Source organism: Lichenostomus cassidix, chromosome 13 (genome assembly GCF_008360975.1).
Source record: "Lichenostomus cassidix isolate B80296 chromosome 13, HeHo_3.0, whole genome shotgun sequence".
NCBI classification, from domain to species: Eukaryota; Metazoa; Chordata; class Aves; order Passeriformes; family Meliphagidae; genus Lichenostomus; species Lichenostomus cassidix.
In genome coordinates, this window is record NC_139494.1 from 13,312,130 (window position 1) to 13,336,724 (window position 24,595).

General features: G+C 42.1%; 1 protein-coding gene across 1 annotated transcript in view; it reads left to right on the forward strand.

Annotated features, from left to right (window-relative positions):
* GALNT10 (polypeptide N-acetylgalactosaminyltransferase 10) overlaps nt 1-24,595 on the forward strand; it is a 79,925-nt gene that overhangs the window by 27,074 nt on the left and 28,256 nt on the right. Inside the window, exons 2-4 of the mRNA XM_085073788.1 lie at nt 9,904-10,006; nt 10,879-11,017; nt 14,040-14,206. Coding sequence (XP_084929914.1) covers nt 9,904-10,006; nt 10,879-11,017; nt 14,040-14,206 — 409 coding nt within the window. The remainder of the gene's footprint in view (nt 1-9,903; nt 10,007-10,878; nt 11,018-14,039; nt 14,207-24,595) is intronic.

The following is a 24,595-nucleotide window of genomic DNA, read 5'->3' on the forward strand; positions in this document are numbered from 1 at the left end:
GACCTGTTAAATGTTGCTTTTTAGTGCTGATGTTTTCAGTTTAACATAACACTGTCAAGAAGCATCAAGTTTGCCAAGAAGTTGGTATGGAATTTAGTTTAAAGTCTTTAGAAGAGCTAAAAGGGAAATAGGGGTATTCTGTTGCTGAAAACCAGAAAATTGTGGTTTTGCTGCACTGCTACTAAGAAAAAGCTGTGCTGAGACTGATGCTGTTGGTGGGAATCAGGCAGCAAACCTGTTTTGGAGCACCACCTGAAGTAATACTAAAAGTTTATTGAAAACAATGATTTTATTTTTTTTCCCTAAACTAAAGCTGTCACAGTGGTCGTTGATTTCCCAGTGTCTGCAAGGCAAGTGAGCAGTGTCAGCACTGAAGGTACTGCCTGAAGAGTGTGGAAAATAAAATAGAAAAATGCCTGTGATTCTTTTTTGCTTTACTGGAGTTAGTGGGAACTATTTGGTTCAAGGTATGTGTAAGTATTATGTAGGCAGGATAATTGTTCCTGGTAGCAGGAGATAAATGGGGGAAGGAAGAATACACTCTGAAAATATCTGTAGACCTCTGTATGGCTTAAATTCTCCCAAAAATCCTTTTGGTTGGTTATTTATTGTGTCACCTATCTGCATTTCCAGGGACAGTTTGGGGTTAAACTGGAATCCTGGTCTGCTGAGCAAGGTGAGCTGGCACAGCATGTCTGGGGATCATTCCCTGCACTGCTGGGTGCTCCTGGCAGATGTTCTGACATCCTCTGCTTTTGGGTCTGACTTCTCAACTATCTGGTTGGAGATATTCCATTAATTTTATGTGTAACTCCTCATGATGGGTAAAGGCTCAAGAAAAAAAAAACCCCTAAAATACAGATATTTTTTTTTTTCCCCTTCCAGTAGCTTTCAAAATTCCTCAGGGAAGAAACAGTTTCTAAGCACGATATGCAACTTGCTGTGGGAAGCACAGTGTCTGCTGACATAAAACACATTCTCAGTACCTGGCACACAACAAAGTGGCAGCTACAGTTCTCATTCCAGTGTTTGAGTCATATCTGTCACGTAGGGTTTGCATGGATTGAATATATTTTTCCATAGCACTGAATGTTGGGTCTTCTTTTTTTTTTACCTTTTTGGAGATTTCAGAAGAGCAGCATTAACCTTTCTGAAGCCAGTGTACTCTGCATGCTGACAAATCTTTGCCCCTCACCAGGCATCAAACCTCCCATAATGTGCCCTTGAATTTTGTTTGTGTGAGTTTGGCAGCAGCCCAATTTCCATGAGGAAAGGTAAATATCTGATCTACACTGTCAGCTGTTGCAGACTGCAGCAGCTCTGTCAGGCTTATGGATGCCTTATGGTGCTCTGCCTGCTTTTTTGGGCAAAATCCTGAGCATTTCTGTTTACTATTATGAACTATAACTGTTGGCAAGCTTTCAAACTGCCTCGCTCCTCTTACCTCAGAAAACATGTTCTAGTGCAGTCTTGCCTGTGCCTTTATCACGAAGTGCAGGGCATCCTGAAAGTATGCTTTGCACATTGCTGAGTCCCAAAATGAAGTGTTTTTCTCTTGAAATGTCTGTCTGTATGGAAAGTACTTAGAATTCTTCCTTTGCACGTCTAGCAGGTAGGGTTTGTCCTGTCCTTGCTTCAGAGATTATTGGAGCATTAGCAGCCTTGTCTTTTTTTTTTATTTGATTTCTTTTTTTGCACCAGTTATGCCAGTTTATACCAGGACTTATACCAGGGTTTCCCAAGGACCTGGTACCCAATCAGGTGAATTCCATTGTATGAAGGGCACAAATTGTCATAGTTTCTTTCATCATTCAAATAGTTATAAATGCTGTACATTTTTTTCTGTAAACTGAACTAAGTCAAATTTGGAGTCACATATTTGCCAGTCCACCTATGTGCAGCACCACCTGAGTTGTTGTATTGGTTGTGTGCTGGGAATTTCACCTCTGTGTAGTATTTCTGTGTTGAGGATATTCAGGATGCTCATTGTGATGTATTTTTAATGGGATTTCTGCTAATATGATGCAGGGTTTGCTTTTGTGCTTGTGTATAAAATATTTGGAAGTTGTGTTCATCTAAGCAGTCCTTGATTGGCTTAACATTCCTATAATCTGATCTAGAGTTTACAGCTTGAGCACAGGGAATTCACCAAAAAGATGGAATTAATAGCTTTTGTATCCTGCATTTTTATTAAATCTTAATGCAGATTATACAAGTACTTCTGCATATGCAATATAATCTGTAAGTCTTGCTAGAAAGTCAGATTTCAGAAACACTGCTCCAAAGTGTGTCCTTATAGGAAGCCACTACATCTTGTGGGCTGTTCAGTTGGACTAAATGGAGTTTGGTTATCTGCTTCAAATGGTCACTTCTCCAATCCGTCTCCAAACCATTTCTGTGAATGTAAGGTTGTATTTATGACAGCTTCAGCTAGCACTAGATTCTGCAGAAAACGAAGTGCATCTCATCTGCCAGGAGCTGCAGTCCAAAACCAGCTCAAGGACATGTGCTAAAACACTAACTGTACCCTGGTTCCTTGGGAAAGCTCATCTAGTTTTAAGTTTCCAACAAGCTGTAAAGCAGAAAGGGAAGGTGGGAGGGATGGGAAGTCTGTAATCGTATTTGGAGTAGCAGTTCAGAGATTACTTTTGTCTACATCTTCATTTTGTGTGTCTGCAGTCCAAACCCCTCCTGGCTGCTGTACCTCAGGCAAGGTGAGCAATGGGTTGTCTCCATCCCAACCAGAGGGGAGCCCAGGGCAGGATATATTCCTTGGGAGTTTTATCAAGTGCTGCTGTATCTTAGAGCAAGGTCAAAGAAATGTTCTTATTGCTGGAGGCAAAAACAAGGTGGTTTACCCCAGCAAAATGCCTGCAGGAGCTTATTCCACATTGTTCAGCAGATTCCTGAGACAGCAGTGTGGGAGGTGGAGTTCTGGAGATGGAAAGGGCTGTAAACGTTTTAGTGAACAGAAAAGACCAGAAAGCTGTTTGTGGGCAAATGAATTCTAAAACTAGGCCAGCTGGGGTTTTAACAGCTGAAAGAAGTCTGAGACTGAAAGTGCTGTGCTATCACAGGATGTGCTTAAATTCAGGGAAGAACTCTCTGCTTGTGCTGACCTTGGAAGGTGCTGTGCCTCTGCAGGGCTGGGCTGAATTAGTCAAACAGCAAGTTCAGAAGAGAGAACATCACAGAACCATAATATTATATCTAAAGATAAGCGAAGAACAAAGTGTGAGGTGGTGGGTAGAGATAGATGACTAAGCATGTCAAATCACTGTCCTCAGCTGGTGTCTGCTGACTTTAATCCACTGATGAGCCAGGACTTTTTGCTAGATACTATTTTGTGCTAAAGGGTTTTCAGCAATTAGTGTTGAATAAAACTTGTTAACTGAAGGAACTTAAAGAGATGGGGGAGTTTCAGTTCAAACAAGTACTGTTCTAGCACTCGATACACAAAGCTTTCTGCATTGAAAAGCAGAGTCAGCTAAAAGCAGCAGTCTGTCCCATCCACCAAGGAGCTGGCATTCTGCATTCTGCAAGAAACATATTTCTTTAATAGCTCTACAGTTCCCAAGCATCCCTGGGCATTCTGCTCTGTGCCTTTCTGCACTGATCCATTCTGCCTGTTCTGCTCCAGCTGTGGTTCCATTCCCTGGCATGGGGTAAGGACTGATCCAGGAGTGCCCACAGTATCTGGACTATACTTCTGAAGGAATCAGGCAGGATATTTCCATATTCCAAAGCCTGGCTTCCTCAAAAACAAAGCACAAATCTGAATTTCAGTATCACTGGTGTTACAGGTGGGAAGGAAAATGATGACCAGGTGGTAGCATAATGTGGAAAACTTCCAGGTCTGGTTCAAACCTGTTGCTTGGGTCTGAGTCCCAACAAGCTATGAAGATGAACTTGGCTTTTTTGTCTTTGCAAGCACTTAAAAATTCTGCATGATGTGGTGCCATTTAGTGCTGCGCTGCCTTTTAATAGTTCCTGAAATGTTGAAGGTATGGATTATGTTAATGTACCTTTTAAATTTTTTATGGACTGAAATAGCTTCAAAAATTAACCTTTTGAAAACACTTGGGTAGATCACACAACAGGCTTTTAGCAGCTTTTTTTTCTAGCACTGTGCTGCCTCCTGTTCCAGTAAATGAGGAGCTTTGATTGACTGAGGTTATGCTCAGCTTCCTGACCCAGGAGCAGCCTCCAGCTGATGTTGGTGATATTTTTATTTTTCATTAGCTCATCTGAAAGTCTCACTGCTGTCCTGCCAGCACAAAGGATGGAGGCTGTTTGTGCTGCATGAATGCTGTACCAGTTTGTTGTTCAATACATGCTAACAGAGCTCTGACAAACCAAGGAAAGAATTGCATTTCTTCATGGTGCAGTAATATTTTGCTACCTGTTTATTTATGGAAGGGTTACCTACGTTTAGCCTGGATGGTCCCACAATCATTAAAACCTGGGCTGCTTGCTGCAGTGAGAGGGAGGATTCCTCCTGGTTTCTGCTACACCTGGCTTCCCTCACTTTTGCTTCCTGAAACACCTCAGGTACTGTAGGTTTTGGGAGACTGGAAAGGATCTGCCTGTAGATGTTTTCTATTTCTGCTTTGCCATGTCACAGAATGTGACAACTAGGTTGTACTCAAGTGTGTACTCTTGAGTGTTCCACTGAGTTCACCTCAGGCTGCAAGTTCCTTTAATAAATAGAGGAATGGTTCCTATTTGCTCTCCCTTTCCCTGTTGTTTTTCTTGAATTGTTTTGGCATCTTTAACATCTTGTTGTAGGATATAAGTGCAAAATAGACTTGCTGAGGTGCTGGGGTTAATGAAGAGATCTGGGGTGGTGCAGATGCACCCCCTGACACTGTCTCCAAAGATCATGGGTCTGAACATAACTCCTGTGTTTGAAAGAAAATACAAAATCAGCAAAACAAACGCTTGAACAGGGCTTGGGATCTGTACAGCTTTTGTGGTTAACATACACACTTCAGCAAATCTTTTTTCCTCTCGTGTAGAAAACTCTTGGCTTGTGTCTCCAACCACACTTTTTTTTTTTTTTTTTTTTTCTGGCTGGAGCCAGGCACACTAAATAGTGATTAAACAAAAAATTAAAATTCCATTTTTGTGCATTTGGCGTTTGAACGCTGATCAATTGCTTTGGCGGCGCGTTAAGTAACAGTGTGGTAGACAACAGAAGGGGCTTATTTACAGCAATCTGTCTAAATCCATTTTCAATGTATTGCTTAATATGCCTTTCTACTTTAGTTCATTTTCAGTTTTAAAAAAATGAAGGCTGGAAACAGGCAGAAGAACAGTTTAAGATATTGCTGGAGAAGTAATCACTCCTTAGTGGTAAACAACTTCCAGTTCTTAAGGAAAAGAAAATGTGCTTGAGCTGAAATAGAACTTATGGGCTTGTTGTAGGAGTTAATGGATGGAATTCAATGGCTGTTGCACTTACATAGCCTGATCATAATGAAGCCTTCACGCTTTAAAATGTGCTTTTTACTTGTTGTTTACAATTGACCACTTAAAAAAACTGTATTTTTGCAAAGTGGGAAATAACACAGAGCAAAAATGAAAACTGCTGACCTCTTTTATGGGGATAGAAATCCAGATCCATAATGTCAATTTACCCTAACCATGCAGAATTGACAGCTGCAGTGTCCAGACAATGGTCACTGCATTCCACAGATAAAATAAACACAAGCAGGGATATGGTGAAGGGTTTGGACAAAAATTTTCTGCCTCCCAGTATGCAGTTAGAATTAATGAGAAATTAGGATAAGAGTGGAAATTGAGATGAAATACAGCATTACACGTATGACACAGCTCCCCATAAATGAGATGCTTGTTTAAGAGCTAAAGCAAAAGCCAGTCCTAGGAAACTTGCTGTGTTTTGCAGATTGCTCTGATATCACAGTCTAGAGCATTTGTTGAAGGAGTATCATCAAGTTATGTAATTTGCATAATTGAGTCAAATCCCATGCAGCATCCCTGAAGGAAACCACTAAAAAAAGCAACATTCTGGTCCCTGTATGCTGTGTCTGGATTTCTAGAGCTCAGACATCTTTTACCAAGAGGAAGGGGAAAAAAATAAAAAGGCAAGAAAGAAGGAAAAGAGCTTCCAAGATCACATCAATGTCAGCAACCTGCCCATTTTCCCAGTGAGAGGGACTTTGAGGACATAGGTGCACATCTTCCCGTGGTGGCATCGAGCCTGCAGCCTCACACAGCTCTGCTGATAGTGATGGCATGAGATAAAAACTGCGCTCCAGGAGGGGGAAGGCAAATGGTTTATCGTTCACACTGACTTTTTTTGGTAGTCTGCTGAAATTAGGTTGGTCTTGCGGTTCTTAACCAGAGATATGATGCTGATCAGGCTGCTGCAGCTACTCCTTCCCTCCAGGGCTGTGTGGATGGTGAGGTCTGGCAAGGTCACCCAGGCAAAGACACTGATACTCCTTTCCTAGCACTGAAAGTCACTTCAAAATTAATGTTTAGGCAATGTTGACAGAACTTGTCAGTGACTCACAGCAGACTTTTCAGCTGTGGTGTTTTAATAGCAACCTGCAAAACCACTGTAAGCATTGTGTGTTTGCTTGCTAGGGATACAGTTAGAAATATTTTAACCTCTTAACATTTACCCAAGTTGAATTAGATTTAATGGGGGATTCCAGTGTTGGGTGAACTAAGGTAATTTCTCTGCCCAAGACCAAAGAAAGCTCCAGAATGCAGCATGTCTGCCATGACCTGGAGCTGTGTCTACCCTCCTGGATTCTAAAAGCCACTTGGAGGTTTATGTTGATCCAACAGAGTTCTTGTGTTTGTCCTGTGTGAATCTCTTCTGGTGTTAGTTGTACAAGGCAGAAACACTGTGAGCACTGCAGGCAGAGGAGCTGATAATGACTCACCCTGCACATCCTCATTTCACTTTGTCAATGCCAACATGAGGAAGTGTTGGTTCTTCTAAGTCTCCAAGAACAAGAGCTGTACAGAGCCTGTTCCCCAGGACTTTAGGATCAATAACTCTTTTTCTGTGTGCATCTGAAATCCCACACTGCAGTTCAGAGAGGTCTGAATAACTTATGTGTGTGCTTCATAGTTTTCCCTCTTGCTTAATCTAAAGTTTACAAATTACCGACACGTGTGGCCTTGACAGGGTTAGCTTAACCCAGCTCATGGATGCTTTTGTGTGTAAATTTATCTCAGACTCAGAGCAGTAATACATCTATGTGCTCGACTTCCTACTGTCCATCTGCCTGAACAGTACTGTGTGTAATACAGTGGCAGTCTCTGTGATTTTTTTTTTCTTTTTTTTTGTTTTCCTTTGTTTTAACAGCCCTGGAGGATGGTGTGCTGCTGCCTGCTTTCCCTCTATCTCAGGGTTTAAATTGCTTGCATTAGGTTGTTGCTTGCTCTGAGGATGTTTACATGCACATTGCTGACCCCTCTGAAGAATAGCTCGAAGCTGTGCAGAAAATTTACTTCCCTGTCCACATTATCCTACGCTGAGCACACAAACACAAGGATCACTCCAGCCCAGAGCCTGGGGATGCTCACACTGGGCAGGGATGGCTGCAACTGCTTTTTTATGGCTTTTAGGCTGCTGCTTTGGTGGCACAGCTGTGTGATGGTGAGAGATGTCCAACCTGAAACTGTGGCTTTCCTCAGAGGGTTCTGGAGATGGTGTGAATCCTTTGGGGTGTATTTCCACCTTCTCTCCTGTCTGCTGGGAGCTGTTGTGGAGGACAGTTTGAGATCCATGAGTGTGTTTGAGCAGGGATGTGTGGTGGTTGTATCCCAGATGGCAGCTCAGCACGGGCTAGGGGTGAGAATTGGAACAGTGCAAGTGAGAAAACTCACTCGCTTCGGGTTGAGATAAAGAGTTTAATAAGTAAAGCAAAAACCACGCAAAGCAAACCAAGCCAGGGAATCCATTCCCTGCTTGCCACAGGTGTTCAGCCTTGCCCAGGAGAGCAGGGGAGATAAATCCATCACTCCAAACACCCCCTGCTTCCTCCTCCTTCTCCCTGCTTTATATCCTGAGCAGGACACCACATGGTTTGGGATGTCCCTGGGGTCAGCTGTCCTGGCTGTGTCCCCTCCCAGCTTCCCATGCACTGTCAGCTTTCTCTCTGACGGCAAAACAAAAAAGCCTTGACTCTGGGTAAGCTTTCTTCAGCAGTAATGAAAACATCCCTGTTTTATCAACACTTTCCAGTGCAAATCCAAATCACAGCCCTATACCACCGACTGTGAAAAAAATTAACTCCACCCCACCCAAAACCAGCACAGAGAGCAATCCCCATGGTACCTGCAGCAGTGGGAAGGTGTTTTCCAAGGGATGCTTTCAGATTAGAGTTCAGAGGGAAGGGAGCTGCCTCTGCAATGCTAGTTTAAGTTGCCCAAGTTCCTGGAAGAGGTGAGATTTAAAGATCCTCAGCAATGCCCTCTTAGAGAGAGTGGATGTCTTTTTGGTGGTGGGTTTTAGTTTTCCTCTTTCTCTCCAGGGTGACTGAGTTCCCCACTCACTTTGTAGGGCTTTGACATGGGCTGCTGTGAGGCTCAGGGTTGTACTGTGTATTCCTCCTTTTGGATCTAGTCCTGGACATTCTGGCCATGCTCTCCTCTGCAGTGCTGGGTGGGGTTCCCAGAGTGACTGATTTTAAGGGATTTTCACATGTGAACTCACAGCAAATGGCAGGAGGGACAGTGGGATTGTCAGGGATTCTCCTGGTGTGTGCATTCAGTCCAGAGCACTATAAACAAGAGACAAAAGGGAGCTAAAATACGGAGATTTCAGACTTGCCAGTTGTTGCTGTGCCCAGTATGATACTTGTGCACAAGCCTAGTGCTCAGAAAGTTGGCGAAACTCTCCTGGCAAGGATGTGCTCTGGTCTGTGAGAGCTTTCCAGGACTTTTCCTGGCAGAGGAGTGTCCTGGAGAGGAGACTGGTCAGTGAGCTGGCCTGACAAAGAATTTGTCTGGTTTTGTTCTTGCAGAACAGGCAGAAATTTCACAGAAAAGCAGTGTGCTGTAGTGTGGGTTATTTAGTGGGAGTGATTACAAGGGTGGCATTATCACCAGGTAGGAATTAGCAGAAGAACAGCAGTGTTTAATGGGACAGCTGGAAAATCCCAGGGCAGGTTGAGGAAATTAGTGTGGTGTTTATGTTTGGTGAGTTCAGGTGAGCCCTTCCACCACAGGAGAGTGAGGTTCTTCAGCAGCTCTGCTGCTCTGGGGCTGCACTTCCCTTCTGGATGATGTGGATCAATGAGGCTTTTGCAGTGCCTCTCATAAAACCTCCTTCCTTCAGCAGATGTGAGTTTCCAGCCTGTGCAGTCAGAGGTGAGCTGCAGACATTGGATTACTGGGGATCTTCATTTGCTGACTTGTTTTCAAAGCACCTGTGCCTTTTGAATTTCAGGAACAACATAATGGAAGAGAAGCTCTAATTGGGTTCAGCAGCAAGAGTCTTAATAAATGACCTTTTAAATCTTATTTTGATTTTATTCACGTGTAGTAGCGTCTCATTAATAATGATCCTGCAATAGGTCTCCCATTACATCCTATTTAATTAACAAAAAGGCTGTAAGATGTATTGGATGTTTTCAAAATGAAAATGGGAGTTTTTAATAGATTCCCTGATTAAGAAATACTGTTCTGCATACATGATGGTGCCCTGGAAAAATATCACTTAATAGCCATAGATAAAGTACTGTTCTGAGACAAGCAAATCTTGCTTCCTCCCTCAGCCCTTTCAAGCTAAAAGCCACTTGCTTGTGATGATCCTGCCTTAAGGGAGATGTTTAATTTCCTCTTACAGGAAGGGGAGGCTGCTGAGGAAAGGTTTTATTTGTTGTGTATTTATTACATATTGAATTTTTTATTTAAAAGGCATCATACGTGAGGCAGAAGAAAGACCCTTACTTTGCTGATGGACAAAGGAAAAAGGACTGGCATAACAAAGAAGCCATAAGGAGGGACTCTGAGCGTGTAGGTATGTAAGGTTGCTATAAAAATGTTTTCATACAGATTGTAACTTAGTTTGATTTTATTTGGTAGGCTGAGTGTAGAACAACATATTGAACTTTAGGGACAAGGTGATGTTCTTGATGTGATGCAGCATTAAAGCCAATTAATCTGTTAATTTTTTAACTGTGTTAATCCAAATTAAATTGCTTTTTCCCCTACTCCACAGTAGCCATTTTGAGGTGAAAATGTATCAGTTAAATCTTGGTGGTTTTATGACAGGAAGAAAATTCATTTCTAAGAAACTTATCCAACCTCCCTGAAAAAAAAGAAAATTGTGCATGTACCTCTCCCAAAAATGGGAGATCCAGAAAGGAAGAATAAGAAAAATACTCTGGACTGTAATGTTCATGCAAGTCCATTCCATGGTTCTGGGGTTTGTCTTGCATTGCAAATAGGGTCCCATTTTGAGTGCCACAGCTTTGCACTGGTGTGTTTGCAAGAGCTCAGGTTGGAAATGCACAAATCCATCTGTGCTGAGAATTCCAGCAGTGCTGAGCCTTTCAAACCGTATGGATTCTTCCCACTGTGAAACAAAAGGCATTCTTTGGATCCTCCACAGCATTGCTATAACCTCTTCATCTGTTTCTGGTGTTGCAAGGAAGACTTTTGACTTCTGTGATTTGCACAGCTGAGTGGTTTGTAGCAAAACTGCTTATCAGGTAAAATTGTTAAATTGATGTGGTTGACCCAGTGCTAAATACGACACAGAGCACAAAACTAATAAAAGAATGTTCAGAGGACTATAAGATGCTCTTTTTTTGCTATATGGATTAGTTTCTGGCCCGTTAAGCACTAATTAGCAGTAATGATCTGTATTTACTTTCTGTCTATCCACAGGAAATGGAGAACAGGGGAAACCTTACCCAATGACTGATGCAGAGCGAGTGGACCAGGCATACAGGGAAAATGGCTTTAACATCTTTGTGAGTGATAAAATTTCTCTGAATCGTTCCCTTCCAGACATCAGGCATCCAAAGTGAGTATACAGTTTGCATTTCTACGAGTGAAGGTTTGCAAGCCCTAAATTATCACATCTGCAGGGATGTGTTCTTTTTTATCATGGACTCCTGTACCTTTGCTCATCAAATACAGTCCTTGCACAGCTGGGTCCTGATGTTTCCTTAATAAAGGACAGTGTGGAGTAATTTCAGAGGGAAATAGAAGGAATCAAATCTGGGGGAAAAAAATCTTTTTTTGATTCCAAAAGACTTAAAATTACCACAAACTTGCCACCCTGCTCAGAAGAACATAAATCAGAGGTTCCAGTTCTTATGTTGGCCGCTAGCTGGAAATGAGCATGGAATGCTCAGGGGCAGAATAAGATCTGAATAGCTTCACTCAATTACATATGAAGAGTTTTATCAGGTTTATGGATTATTTTCTTGGACATCTTCCTCATAAAAACAGCCTCATCAGGGTTTACAGGTAGAAACTAGCTCCAATTGAATGCTGAATTTTGAGTTCACCTGGTTTTGCACATTATGCTCTAGGATGGTGCTGAACTGGATTTTGTTCAAGCCTGAAGTTTTTCACTAGCAAAAGTGCTTAATTTAGGACTTAACCCTTGTTTAGAGAAAGCAGAGAGGTTTTTAAATAGTTTGTGAGCTTCTTAATCTGAAAGCATTGTTAGGCATTTCAATCCAAGCTTCTTTTGTGTAAAGCTGTGTTTAACACAATTTAGTAAATCTGAATTCAACATCTACTTTATTCATGAGATACAAGTTCCAGAAGTCAGTTTTTATAATTTGTTAACTGCACAATTGAGATATTACCTCTTCAGCTGTCACAGCAAGCTAATCAAATACACTGACTTTACACTTTTTCTCAACATATACGCATAAAACAAAGTAGTGAGTGTAGCTCCATAAATATTTTAGGCATGCAGCTGAAATGTTTAAACACAGAGATAAATCAGGTGACTGAAGATGTTTGTGGGTCAGCCCATGCTCAAATTCTAGGAAATAGAGTTTAAGTTTACTAATCTAAATTTCACCTGGCCTCCATTTACAGGGGCTGTTTGGGCTCTGAGAACCTAAACATCAGACAATCCCCAGATTTTGTTATCTGAGGGTTTAATTTGTTACCTCACATGCCCCAGTGTTTCCTGAAATCACTGACTCAGTGTTGCTAATTCTGCTATCTAAACTTTTTTTTGAAGTGTGAAACTCTGGACTCCAGCCCCAGATAAAATGAATAAGTGAAGTGTCTGGGACACCAATTACTTAAGCTGTGATTAATGACGCTGCTGCAATGGTTTGGTTGTTTATTGACACATCCTTTCCCCCAGTGTAGCAAGTTGTAATTGTGAGAAGAGGATAAACAAGGTGTGCCTGATGGGTGCAGGGATTAGCTGGGCAGGGAGCAGGGTTACCCACAGTGGGGATATGCAGTCAGGGAATTCACAGCTGGGAAGATCTGCTGTGCATTTGCTGTGCCCATTAAAAAAATACATACTTGAAATGGTTTGATTTGTGTTACTTGGGAGGTTGATGAGGGCAATTTATAACAAAGTTAGGCTGAGACCTAGTCATAAAGTCACAAGTCCATAAAGAGTATTCCAGAAAGAAAGGAGCTGTGTTTTAGAGCCTCTTACATCCCGTGGGGGGATAGAGACTTTGGAGATGTGCCTGCAGACAGCAGGGGTGTGAGGAGAAGGTGTGCTGGGGAGAAATGCATCATCTGTCCTGCCCTAAGCTTTGAGACCACAGCTGGGCATCTCCCCAACAGCTGCCCTGGGTGGGGAAGGACAAAGAAGCAGATGTGTGGGATGGTTTTATAGGCTTTTATATACCAAATAGTGTGTCACCTCTGCTTTCTGTTAATTGTGGAGCTGGGGGACAGCCTGTACTGGATCTGCCTGGTGCACACCTACAATTGTTTGTTCCAACAGCCTTGTCTTCCCCTGATAACGTTTTCTTTAAGTGCCTCTAGGGTTTTTAATATTAAATACTAATTTTGCAGGTCTTGTAAAGCAATTGTAGATACAGTAGCTGGAGGGAAGCAATTTCTCTCCACGTTTAATGGTTAAACTTAATAGCTAAAGTTTCCCACTTGTTAAAGTCAGTCAGAAAATGAGAATTCCAGTTTAGGAAGAGTTAGAAAAGATTCAAGGGCACTTGGTTCATACTGGAATAGAACTGTAGCTAGTAGCTGTCAGAAGGTGAGGATGGCAATGCCAAGGGCTGGGTGAAAGCAATCCCTGCAGCTTCAGTTTGCATCTTGCATCTGTGCATGAGCCACAGCCTGCAGGCTCTTGGCAGCACCCCAGGACAATTCATTACACCCAGAATAGGTTACTGTCCTCTCACACAGGCACCAGAGGAGCTTCCTGTAGCCACTGCTGTATTGAGCTTGTATAACATAGGTGCATCCTTCTCCATGCCCTGGGAAAGGTACCAGGAAAAAGCTGCTGCTGCCAGAGCTGCTTTCATTCCTGTCTGCCCTTCCGGGGGCCAGGGGGAAGGAATTCCTGAGTGCTTGAAATTGTGTACGTAGTGACATCCTCTGGGGACCTGCAGGGCAGAGCCTGCACAGCAGCTTGGTGGGTGTGCAAGGGACAGACTGGGACCTCCCTGCCCTGCTCAGTGTCATTGCACTCTCCACACACCTCCATTCACACTGTTTTGCTCTGGACACAGGGAGCTCCAGGAATGGAATAGATTTTTGACCCCTGCTGAAGAGCTACTGGGTGTTTTTTTACTACAATAGGTCACTGTGGGGCCTTAGATGTTACCTGTTTGACAAGGTACCAAGTCCACTGATGGCCACACATGCAGGAAAGTAAACACTGCACTTCCTGCTGCAGAATTTTCTGTATGAAATTACCTTGAAATCAACCCTACAAGGCACCTCCTTACTCCTATTTCAAAACTGAGAAAATTAACACACTTTGCATCGTTTCGAGGAGTAAAGAATGAACTAAGTTGCTTGGTGGTAATTAATAAAGAAATGCTGGTACGTTTTGGCAGCACCTCTTGACTTGCTCTGTCTGTGTCCAGCTGCAAGAACAAGCTGTACCTGGAGAAGCTGCCCAACACCAGTGTGATAATTCCATTCCACAACGAGGGATGGTCGTCGCTGCTGCGGACAGTGCACAGCGTGCTGAACCGCTCCCCGCCCGAGCTGGTGGCAGAGATCGTGCTGGTGGATGACTTCAGTGACAGAGGTAGGAGGCTTTGCATGTGACATCCCCACCCTGCTGCCCTACCTAGGGGATCAGCGTGCTTGTAAATATGGGTGTGATTTTTTGGCTTGAGGTTTTGTACTTGCCAAGGGCAGAGCTCGGGGGAATCTTGTTCTTGTAGGTTGGAAAGCAAAAAGAAAAACTTGTGTTCTGTATTCAGGGTGTGCTGGTTTAGCTGCTGCTGGTGTGGACTGTCCTGTGTTTTGGGCAATGTGAAAAGCCAGGGAAGCTGGTTTTAATATTCAGCTAAGGGCCTGTGTAGCCCTTAACATAAAATGTTAAATATTGACTCTTGAAATAACAAAAAAAAAAAAGCCAAGAGAGGGGAATAGCTCACTCCTTATATTCTGCTTTCTTTCTATTTTTTTTTTTTCTTTTTATTTTTCTGGACACAGAACATGTAAAAGAATGCTTGATAAAAGGTTTCCACCAGGGACTGCCTATGATTTGGGTTGCCTTTCTCATGAAGTCTGTGCTCCTGAAAAGTAAATCTGCAGGATACAAAACTTTGCTCTCTCTTGCTGGGATCTTCACTCACTGTTTTGTACTGCTTTGCCAGCAATAGTCCCTTTGGGTTGGGTTGAAGTGCTGTCTGCAAAGGTGTGGAGTCACTGGCACCACGCATCATCACAAATGGAAAAGTCACTTGTCATTGCAGCAGCAATGTGTACAAGCAGTTGCTGAGATCTTTTCCTCTGAACCATTTAAATGCTGCCTGATGCAAATTAAGCTACACTTTGTCTTCTATTTTCTACCTTTGCTATGGTGGAAAAGGCAAGTGAAGGAGGAAGGAATGCTCCTGTCATGTAGCCATTGCATAGCTGGAGAGATCCCTTGGAAAGTTCTCTGGTGTTGAAGAGAACACAGTGACTTTAAGAGGTTATGGTCAGACCTAGCAACTCTATTTTCTCCTTTGAAGTTACTAAGACTATTTAGCTTTATGAGCTGCAGAGTTCAAGCCACTGATATTACTCAAGTGAGGTAAAGGATCTCTCCATACAGATACTAAAGGATACACCTCCAAAAACCTGATATATAGGAAGCTCCTAAATGAGCTTGGAAACAAGCTTGTGAATATTTAGTGTTCTGACCTATATTGGCTTCCAAATGGACACCACCCATCAGCTACAGTGTTTGGTCTAAAGTTCTTCTCTCATTAGTTTGCAAGCAAGGCATGCTGCTTTGAACAAATCAATGTTACATGAAATAAGTATTTCTTTATGGGATTTTCAGGCTAAAGTGAGGAGAAGGAAAACCCACCCTCCTGACAAGGTCTCTTTATTGCTACTCAGTCTAAAAGCAAATTAGACAAGCTCATGCTGTAACCACAAGTGAATTCTACAAACAGGTTGCTTTTCAGAGGAGTGGAAATAAAGAAATCTGCTTTTCTGTGGTTCTGTTTTCCTTGGTTTTCAGATGTGCCCTGACCAGGTGGAAGAGAGCCCTCCTGACCAAACCCCACTCCTTATCAGTCTGTAGCTGTGCTATTTGTCCAGCTCACTCTTGCTCTGTTCCATCTGCCTCTGACAAGACAGAAACTCTTCTCCGTCATCCATCTTTCATGCAAAGGTTGCAAGAAGTAGCTGAGATTCATTTGTGTGAGATTCCTGGTGCTGGACAGTGAGCCAAATAGTCCAGGGAAGAAAATAACACTCATGTTAATAAAAACTGGTGTGGGGGTTCTCTTTGTTTGCAGGAGATTTTTGCTGGTTTGATGTTTTTTGAAACCAGTATTTTCCTGCCAGCATGGTTGATTTCTGCACACAGGGACAATTACTGGTTAGGATGAAACATCTTTCCTTCAGTGCTGTCAGTTCTGTATCTGCACTTTTCTTCCTTAACCACACTGGTTGCCTTCCACATCCCATCATGGGCTTAAATAGATCCTTAGGCTTAGGAGGCTCTTAAATCCTAATTACATGCTCTTCACTTGAAAAGGCTGATGGTTACAAATGGTTGTAATTTATCCATTGTTAAAAAAAAAAAAAAAACAAACAAACAAACCAAAAAAACCCCAAAACCTAAACAACAAATACTTCAACCCAATAACTTAGAATAATTTAATATATCAAACTGAAATGCATGAAGGAGTGGAACTTCCAGGGAAACTTTCACTTCATGTGTTACATGGTTGAAAAGGGCACATTCTTGGATTTGGACTGTTAGGCAACTGCTCTGGTTATCTGTCTCTTATGATTAAATTGGGCAGATAATAAGAACTCTGTGTTTAGGCCAATGATCATCACAGCTGTGCCACAGAGCTGGAGAGCAGGAAAGAGAATGAGAAGAAATTTCTTGATTTTTCTATGCAAATCATAAATGACTGGTCCTCTGCATTGTCTGCACAGTATTCTGTATTGTCTGCAATAATTCTGTGCTTCTGTTTGAAACAGCAGTCCCACAAATTTGTGGCAGCATCTTTCTTTTAAAATTACAGAATCTCTATTGGATGCAGTGACAGTAGAGGCCACGTCTGAGATCAGAGGGGCAGAGTATGAACAGTAAATGTCATCTCCTTCCCTGAAGAGATCAGTAAATAGTTGCCATAAACTCCAGTGAAAAGCAAAGGATGGAAAGGATAATCACTCAATAAAAATCCATTATTAATTTTTTTTTTATCGAGAGGCTACTCTGACAGGATAAAACATTGGATGTCTCTGCTGTGCCTCATGCTGGCCTTTCACTGGAGGGTTATCTAAACAGACCTCTAGAACTTTAATAACTCTTTAAAGAATAATCTTCAATAGCTTGACCTTCCCTGGCAAGGAGACTGACTCTGTCTCTTTTGCCAGCATTTCTTGTGTGCTGACCTGTGCTGGGGTTAAATATGCTGAATTTTGCCAGCTGCCCTTGAGGTGCTGCTCAGGTTTCTCTCTTGTCCTGCTGCTTCCCTGCTTTCTGGGAATGGTGATATTGGTGCTGCTCCATCAGCCTCTTTCACCCCTGGATCTCATATGTGGAGAATCTTTGCTGCACATGAAGGAAAGAGGACTTTGGTAATAACAGAAACAGTAAGTGTGGAAACCTGGCTACTGCAAGCAGTGCTTTTCCTGACAGATGTTATTTTCATATGTTTTTCATCTGGTTTTAAGCTTGAGAGTAAGGAATTTTTGGTGTGTCTACGAAGAGGGCTGAGCAGTTGGCTAACAAAGTGACAGGAGAGTGAAGACAGATTTCTGGGTTAGTTGGTTGCTGCTGTGGTCTGCAGCAAACCTGAGGGGCAGCTGTGTGATGTTGCATTATTGGAGCTCCTGGACAGATGAATCATCATCTGGAAGTGTCAGCAGCCATTTAGTTCTTAATTTGTTTGAAAGAGACAACTCTGTGACCTTTAGCAATAAACATTTTTCATCCAAAAAAATGCTGTCCTGATGACAGCAGATCTTAACAGGGAGCAGCAAAAGCTTTACGAGTCATGTTTTTTAAATGTTTCCTCTGCTTTGTACTTGGAAAGTCAAAATGTGCTGGAACAACTTGCTGTCTGGAATTTTATTTTTTTTTTGCATGCCTGCAGTATAATGCAAATGGTCCAAATCTAAAAAAAGGCTAGAGGCTTACCTCACCCAAATTTTGAGCTGGATGCCATGTCAGCCAGATTGGTGTGGGAAATGCCTCCTGTCAGTGGGGTCAGTCAGTGTGGTGGTTCCATCCCCTTTGCCTGGAGGTGCAGACCATGTTGTCACCTCCAGCAGCTTTCCTGACACTTGCATCTGCCTCTGTGGGGATTCCCTTGGCAGGTTGGGTTGGCTTAAAAGGAGCTGTTGGTCACAACAGAGTTAATATTGCAGGGCTGTTTTTATTTTCTCTGTTGGTAGTCTCTGCCATCAGTGTAGCATCACATTAAGATTGCTGTGATGCTTTTTTTTTCCCCTACAAATTCAGTTGAGGATATCTGTGATGTAAGAACTTCCTCCCCAGTTCAAAACAGTTGTAGGGATTTTCTGTGCAGAAGAATATAGGTTATATTGAAGTGGGAGATATCAGTTCAGCAAACTATTGTTGGAGAATAAGAATTAACCTGCCCAGCATTGGCTGCTTCTTCCTGCATGGTACAGAGAACTGTCAGAAAGACACAGACTGACCTCCATGGGTTTGATGAACCTCAGCTGTTGCAGGGTGGTCCAAAAATAATGCTTGCCCTTCTGGATAAGCAGAAATCAGAATGCTGTTCATGTGAATTGCCACTCTAGAATTCCTGATCATAAAAACCTCTAGCTGTGGCAGTCCTGTGTGGATTTATGGCTTCACTTTTAATTTCTATAGCTATTCCTTAGGTCTGATCTCAGTTAAATTAAGCCTTTTCATATGCTGGCTTGCAGGGTACTAATTACATCCCTCTGAGCCTGTTGTTACCAGAATGGCCCTAAGTAAACTAAAATGGTTTTTTTCCATGTATATCAGTTTTCTCCTGGGGACTGTCATGTGAAATTTGTTTGCTTTTTGAATATCTAATTACCATGCTGCTGAGTGGGAATTTGGTTCTAGTCTATCATGGAAATGGGAGGAGGAGAAGAGAAATGGAATTGCAGGTGAGTTTGTAACACTGCAGGTTTTTCCATCAGCTCTGATGGCATTTTGTTATTGATAGCAGGCAACAAGTAACAGACAGGCAGTTCATGGTTCTTCAGGGTCTGCTTCAGTCCCTGGGCTTGCAAGCCTGAATTGCTGTGGTGAGAAATGGAGCTGCTCAGCCCTAGTGTCTGTCTTGTTCAAAATGAATTGTTGGCCTCCACCTAATTCTTGTAGCTGGTGGACACCTCTGCTGTAAAAGCTGTTTCTGTGTCTGCATGAACAGATGTAAAGCTGTGCTCTGTCTCTCACTGATAAATGATCAGCCTCAAGCTGGAGGAGCAGAGCATGGCACATCCCTTTGCAGAGTGCTTGTCAGAATGTTCTTTGCTTTCCACCTTGTGCATATTTGGTCACCCAGCAGAGCAGTGGAACATCAAATGTTCCTGACGAGAGGCAGAAGGCAAACCCTTTGTTTTGGAGGACAGGTCTCTCACAGGTGCAAGCAGGACTGGAACAGAAATAGAATCACAAATAGTTGAGTTTGAAAAGGACATCTGGAGAGCATCTAACCCAACCCCTGTGCTCAGCTAAAGCAGGTTTCTTCAGATCTTATTTAATCACTCAAATTTTGAAAATCTCCAAGGATGGAGATTCCAGGTCTCTGGGGAACCTGTTCTGCTGTTCAGTCACTCTGGCAGTGACCTAGTTTAAAAAAAAAGTAATTAAAAAAGACCCCCAACTTATGTTTAAACAGCATTTCCTGTGCTTCAGTTTGTGCACTAGGACTCCCAGGTCCTTTTCTGCAAATCTCCTATAACTTATCTAGGAAACACCTGTAAAAGAATAGCTCTAAAAAATACTAATTGTTTTCATTTACGTGCTTCTGGAACAAACTGATATCATGGATTTTTCAGCCTTTCCCTTAATGTCAGACATGGTAGGATTTTTACCTTTTCACCCTTTGCAGCAATTTTAAAATTATTCAAGACATTTGAAGCTTACTGTGTGCAGAAGGCTGTGACTTAATTGCTGAATGTCATTTAAAAGAAACATCTTGGGGTGTACTTGGGGCTGGCTGTGTGCACAGAGGAAAGGGTACACACCACACAGGGTTTATCTTATTTCATGGCTGAGCTTGACAGAGCTCAGTGATTGTGGCTAAGTGCTTAAATTTCACATAAAAGTCACGTTTCAGCGTTCAATTATTTGCATATTGAGTGACAGCCTGTTCTTACTTGTTTTTAAGATTACTTTGGTATAAATGACAGTGTTTTAGAACAAATGTTGTCCCTTGTTGAAGAAGAGAGCTGCAGCATCAGTCATCTCCAAAGCATGAGTTACATGCAAAGCACTGTGTTGGTACAATAATAAGGGCTGGATGTGGCAGCACTGAAAATACTGCAGTCTCCAAACATCAGGATTGTTCTGGAAGTGTTAACCCAGCTGGGCTCTCTGCCTTATGGTGTGCATGTCTGTACAGTGGCAAGATGTGAAAACTGAGCATCTTTCTCGGAGTAACCTTTCAAAATCTGCACCTGTCACTGGGAGGCAACAACAGCTTTCAGCCCAAGTACTTGAGTATATTTAACCCAATATGTCAATGGCATTTGCAAAGTGAGCCTTCTGGCTTTTACATTAAACACAGGCTGGTTTAGGGAGTGGTTATCCAGGAGGCTGTGTAAATACATCCTTGGCTGCAGAGGATTTCAAGGAGACAATTTTGTTCTGAGGAAGGTGTATGGAAACTCATTTTCCCCTGGGTGGTCATTAAGGAGGTAATGGATTTCAGCTTCATCTTCCAAGCCTACCCTGTTACCTTGAACCTTATTTTAATTTGTAAAAACTTTTTTTAGGATCCTGTTCTGTTTATTTGTTCAGCCATTTAAAAATTTTTCTTCTTCCTTCCCCATTTCCACTCCCTTTTTTGCTTAGCTGTGTGTGTTCAGCAGGACTTTGTGCAGTCAGACTTGGAGCTGCTCTTTGGTGGACATTTACACACTTTAGAGCCCATCCTTCCCAAAATCAGAGGAAGATACAACCAAATCCTGCTTTTTCCCTTGGCAGATAAATCCCTGTGACATTTTAAACCTCTCTTTATATTGCAGTGCAAGTAATTCTGGAGGTAGAGGATAATCTGAATGGAAAACCAAATGTGAGTGAGGCAACTTGGCTGAACCACGAGCAGCATAATTTGGTCTGGAGAGCAGAAGTCACTAAGGAGTGTAGTGAGGGAGAAGGCAAGGGGTGATTAATGTGTCATTTGGTGCAGCAGCAGGTATATAGCAAATACAGCTCTGTTCCATTAACCACATCTGCCAGGCCTTAATTGAAAGAAATCATGTTCATAGTATCTGAAATAGAAAAAGGTTTAATACTTGAATTCTTTTTGATCTTTAAATGGAACAGTAGCGGATTTAGGCAGCTAAAGAGATTATCTTTTCATCTTTAGGCACATGCACTGTAAAAGTTTTTTTTTTTTCTCTTAAATGCACTAAAGTGCATCTGGTTAGTACATCTCAGAATATGGAGTGGCTGTGCTTAGGACAAAGTGATGACAGCCTTTCTTGCTGAATTATCAATATGTTTATCTTAAAGCTTTTTACCCATAAAGTATGGAGAAAAGAAGAAAAAGCCAAGCTCTTTTGAGCCAGCTGTGCTTTTCCACAACCTTTTTTGAGTGATGCTTTCAAGGTCTCTCATAGAAGTTGCAGTAACTATGGTTCCAAATAACTTCTTAAAATATTATTTTTGTAAATTAAGTGAGAATTGAGAGGGTTTTCCTTGTTAGAATTGATTTCAGACCATCTCAGGTCTGTTTAGACTCATAAACAATGAAGTAACAATCAGTGAGATTGGTAAGGGGGAGAAGGTTGATTCTTCTAGGTGGAGAGATGTGAAGTTTCTTACCCAAACTGCAGTGTGACTCCCAGGTAGCAGAGCAGGGAAATGGCTGTAGGGCTGAATTTGTGAACTCACCAGCACTCTGTTCTGTAGTGAGCACCAAGGGGAGCAATAATAAAAAAAACTGGTGCAGATGTCCCATTTCAGTTTATGAGAAGAGAGTGATTTGCTCTTCTCCATTTCTGTCTTGGGGGTGGGGGATACTTTAGATAACAGTGATAGAGTCTGCTTTGGATCAGAGTGAGATGTGGATGAGATTCGATTTTACGTTTTCCCTTTTTTCAGGATGCATTTTTAATGTGTCCTTAATGTCTGTACTCATGTATTCCCTCCATAAAGGGATGTCTAAAACCTGCACTGTTCATTAGGCAATGGCTGGGGAGCATTAAAAGTTTATTCTCTGGTGTTTTAAGAGGCATGAGGGCCTATTGTAGTTGTTTACTGCAGCTTTGTTTGTGGCAGCCTAAATTAACTAACCAGTTTACTTTTCATCATCTTGTATTTATTTCTCTAAGATCAGTTGCTGTGGCTGAAGGATTCTTCTAGAAAGGAGATGAGGTGGCTTTAAAAGGTCCAGTTTACTGTGACCTCTTCCTCAGCTAATTATTGTGTAGTGAAGGATGTCTGGCAGGCTAAAGTTTAAAAAAAATAAATAATTGAGGAGCAGAGTTTCCATTACAGCTCATTAAGTAAATCTCAGCGCATTGCTTGCTACTAAAAGACTCTATGCATGTGGCTTCTGTTAGAGGAACTTTGCAGGAAAACAGCTTTAATTTTATTCTCCTCACCTTGAAGTACATGTCCTCATCTGCTAGGAGTCAAAAATCTAGATATCTGCCAGCTGCAGTGCAAATCAGCATTTTAATGCTTTACAGCTGCTTCTCTATAGAAGTTAATTAGAAATGTGATTCAAACACCCTCTGCCAGTGCCCATATATGATATCTATTACTGGTAATCATAGTTTCTGCTACTTAAACCTGCATTTGGAGTGGTATTAACAAAGCAGCTGTTCCACATGGGGACTTTGATAAAGGTGGAAACTTCTTCACTTTGAGAAAATTGGAAGTTAATGCTGCTTCAATTGAAAAATAAAAGTGGATAAGCTAAACCACATTCCTTCTCTAGTTTTAATTGCAATGATATTTTCTTAGTAAAGAAATGCCATTCTCTCACATCAATTCCTGAGGACCACTGTTGCCTGTTCCCCACAACAGGGATGCACTGATGGAACACAGCAGTTTAACTGTGCTGAGCAGGGGGAAGCCAAAGCTCCAGATTTAAAAGCAAGTACCTTCAGCTATCAGTCCTGCCCTGCCTCTGTCATCCAGATAAAATTAATGTGTTACTTGAGAATGGTATTGCCCACAAGATGGTTTAGTTCTGGTATCAGTACAGCTGTGCACAGGCCTGGATTTGTGCTTCAGGATTTAATAGATTTATTGACCTTTCTAGCAGATGTCACTGACTTACTGTGATAGCTGCATTTCTTGTAAGTGAAGTAAACAAGAGTGTTGGGAACTGATGGTGAAGAGGTCCAGAAGAAGAGAAAAGTGTATCCTTCTGACATGGCAGAGTTTGTTACTGCAAGTCAATTGTGTGTGTTCTCCCTGCAGCTCTATTGGTAATTTTTTCATTTGCCAAATACTTTTTCTCTTCTCTGACTCACAGACTACAAAGACAAACCTCCTTCTGCTTTGTCATTCGTGGCTATTAATGTTTGAGCATCATTGTAGGACTGAAGGATTATCAGTTAGTTTTCCAATATTCCTATTTGGCTGCAACCCCAAAGCAAAAACTTTGTAGTTCTCTGCTATTAATTTTAGGCTTCATAGTTATTCTTCCTCACTTAGACACTTGAGATCAGAGCCTTTGGGACCCAATGGGATGCATTCCTACCAAATCAAAGCCACTTTCAAGTGAGTTACATCTTGGGCCTAATAGACTATTCTCTAACAAAACAAAAGTCTGGAGCAGATTTCTCTGTCAATCCTTGTGCTCTTTCTGGAATATCTCCTTTTTTGATGGTTTGCACAGAGCAAATACTTTCAGGCCAAGAAGTTCTTTGCCTTTATCAGCACTATTCATGTACAAAGCCAAATCTCCGAGGACTGGTTTGTTTTGGCATCTTCTTTTTCTTTCTTTTTCCCCAGCAAAACTCAGTGACTTTTAAGGCTTTAATCTCACAGCTTTGATACGTTCCAAAATGTTTCAGTATGAGCTGTTTTAGCACTTCATCTGCCTGCATGCCTTCAAATGATGGCAAGTTTTGTCCTGCTGTGGGTTTTAGGCTCTGGGTTCATGTCATGATAACCATGCTGTGTCCTGACACTCCCTGGGCACAGGGGAGGCTTTGGAACAAATTCCAAGATGCTTTTGCACCCCTGCTTGTCTCTCCAGTGCCCAAAAAGCAGTTGATGGTGTAGGTTTAAGGCAATTAAAGATTTTTCAAGCACAGGCATTCCCTTGGTTAAACAACTGGATAGTCAAAATAACTGATGTGGCATTAAGATGAGCTCAGAGATTCCTGGGGTTGAAGGAGCATTTGGGACAGTAATGCCCTTCCTGCCAGTCACCATGGCTACATACAGCTTGAGCTGAATGTTAAGTGTACTGCAAGGAATTCACCCCTGTTTTGCAGCCACAGAGGCTGTGTAGGGCAAAACCTGCAGCTCTCCAGGGTGTGTGTGACAGCACAGCAGCTCTGGGGTTAAAGCAATCAGCAGGAAATGACTGAGAGTCACAAAATACCCTCTTTAGATGAGATGTAGTCAACAGAAGAGGGAAAAAACCTAAGTGGATGCTTTAATCTTGATACATATTTAATGAAATGGGAAAGGAGAAGAGTAAACTAATGAGAATGACTTGACTGTTTCCCCTGGGAAAGATGGGTTCTGGCAGAGAGGGAAAAACTGAATTTGTGGGTTGGCCAGGGGGTCAGTGTGCAGGAATTAAGGAGT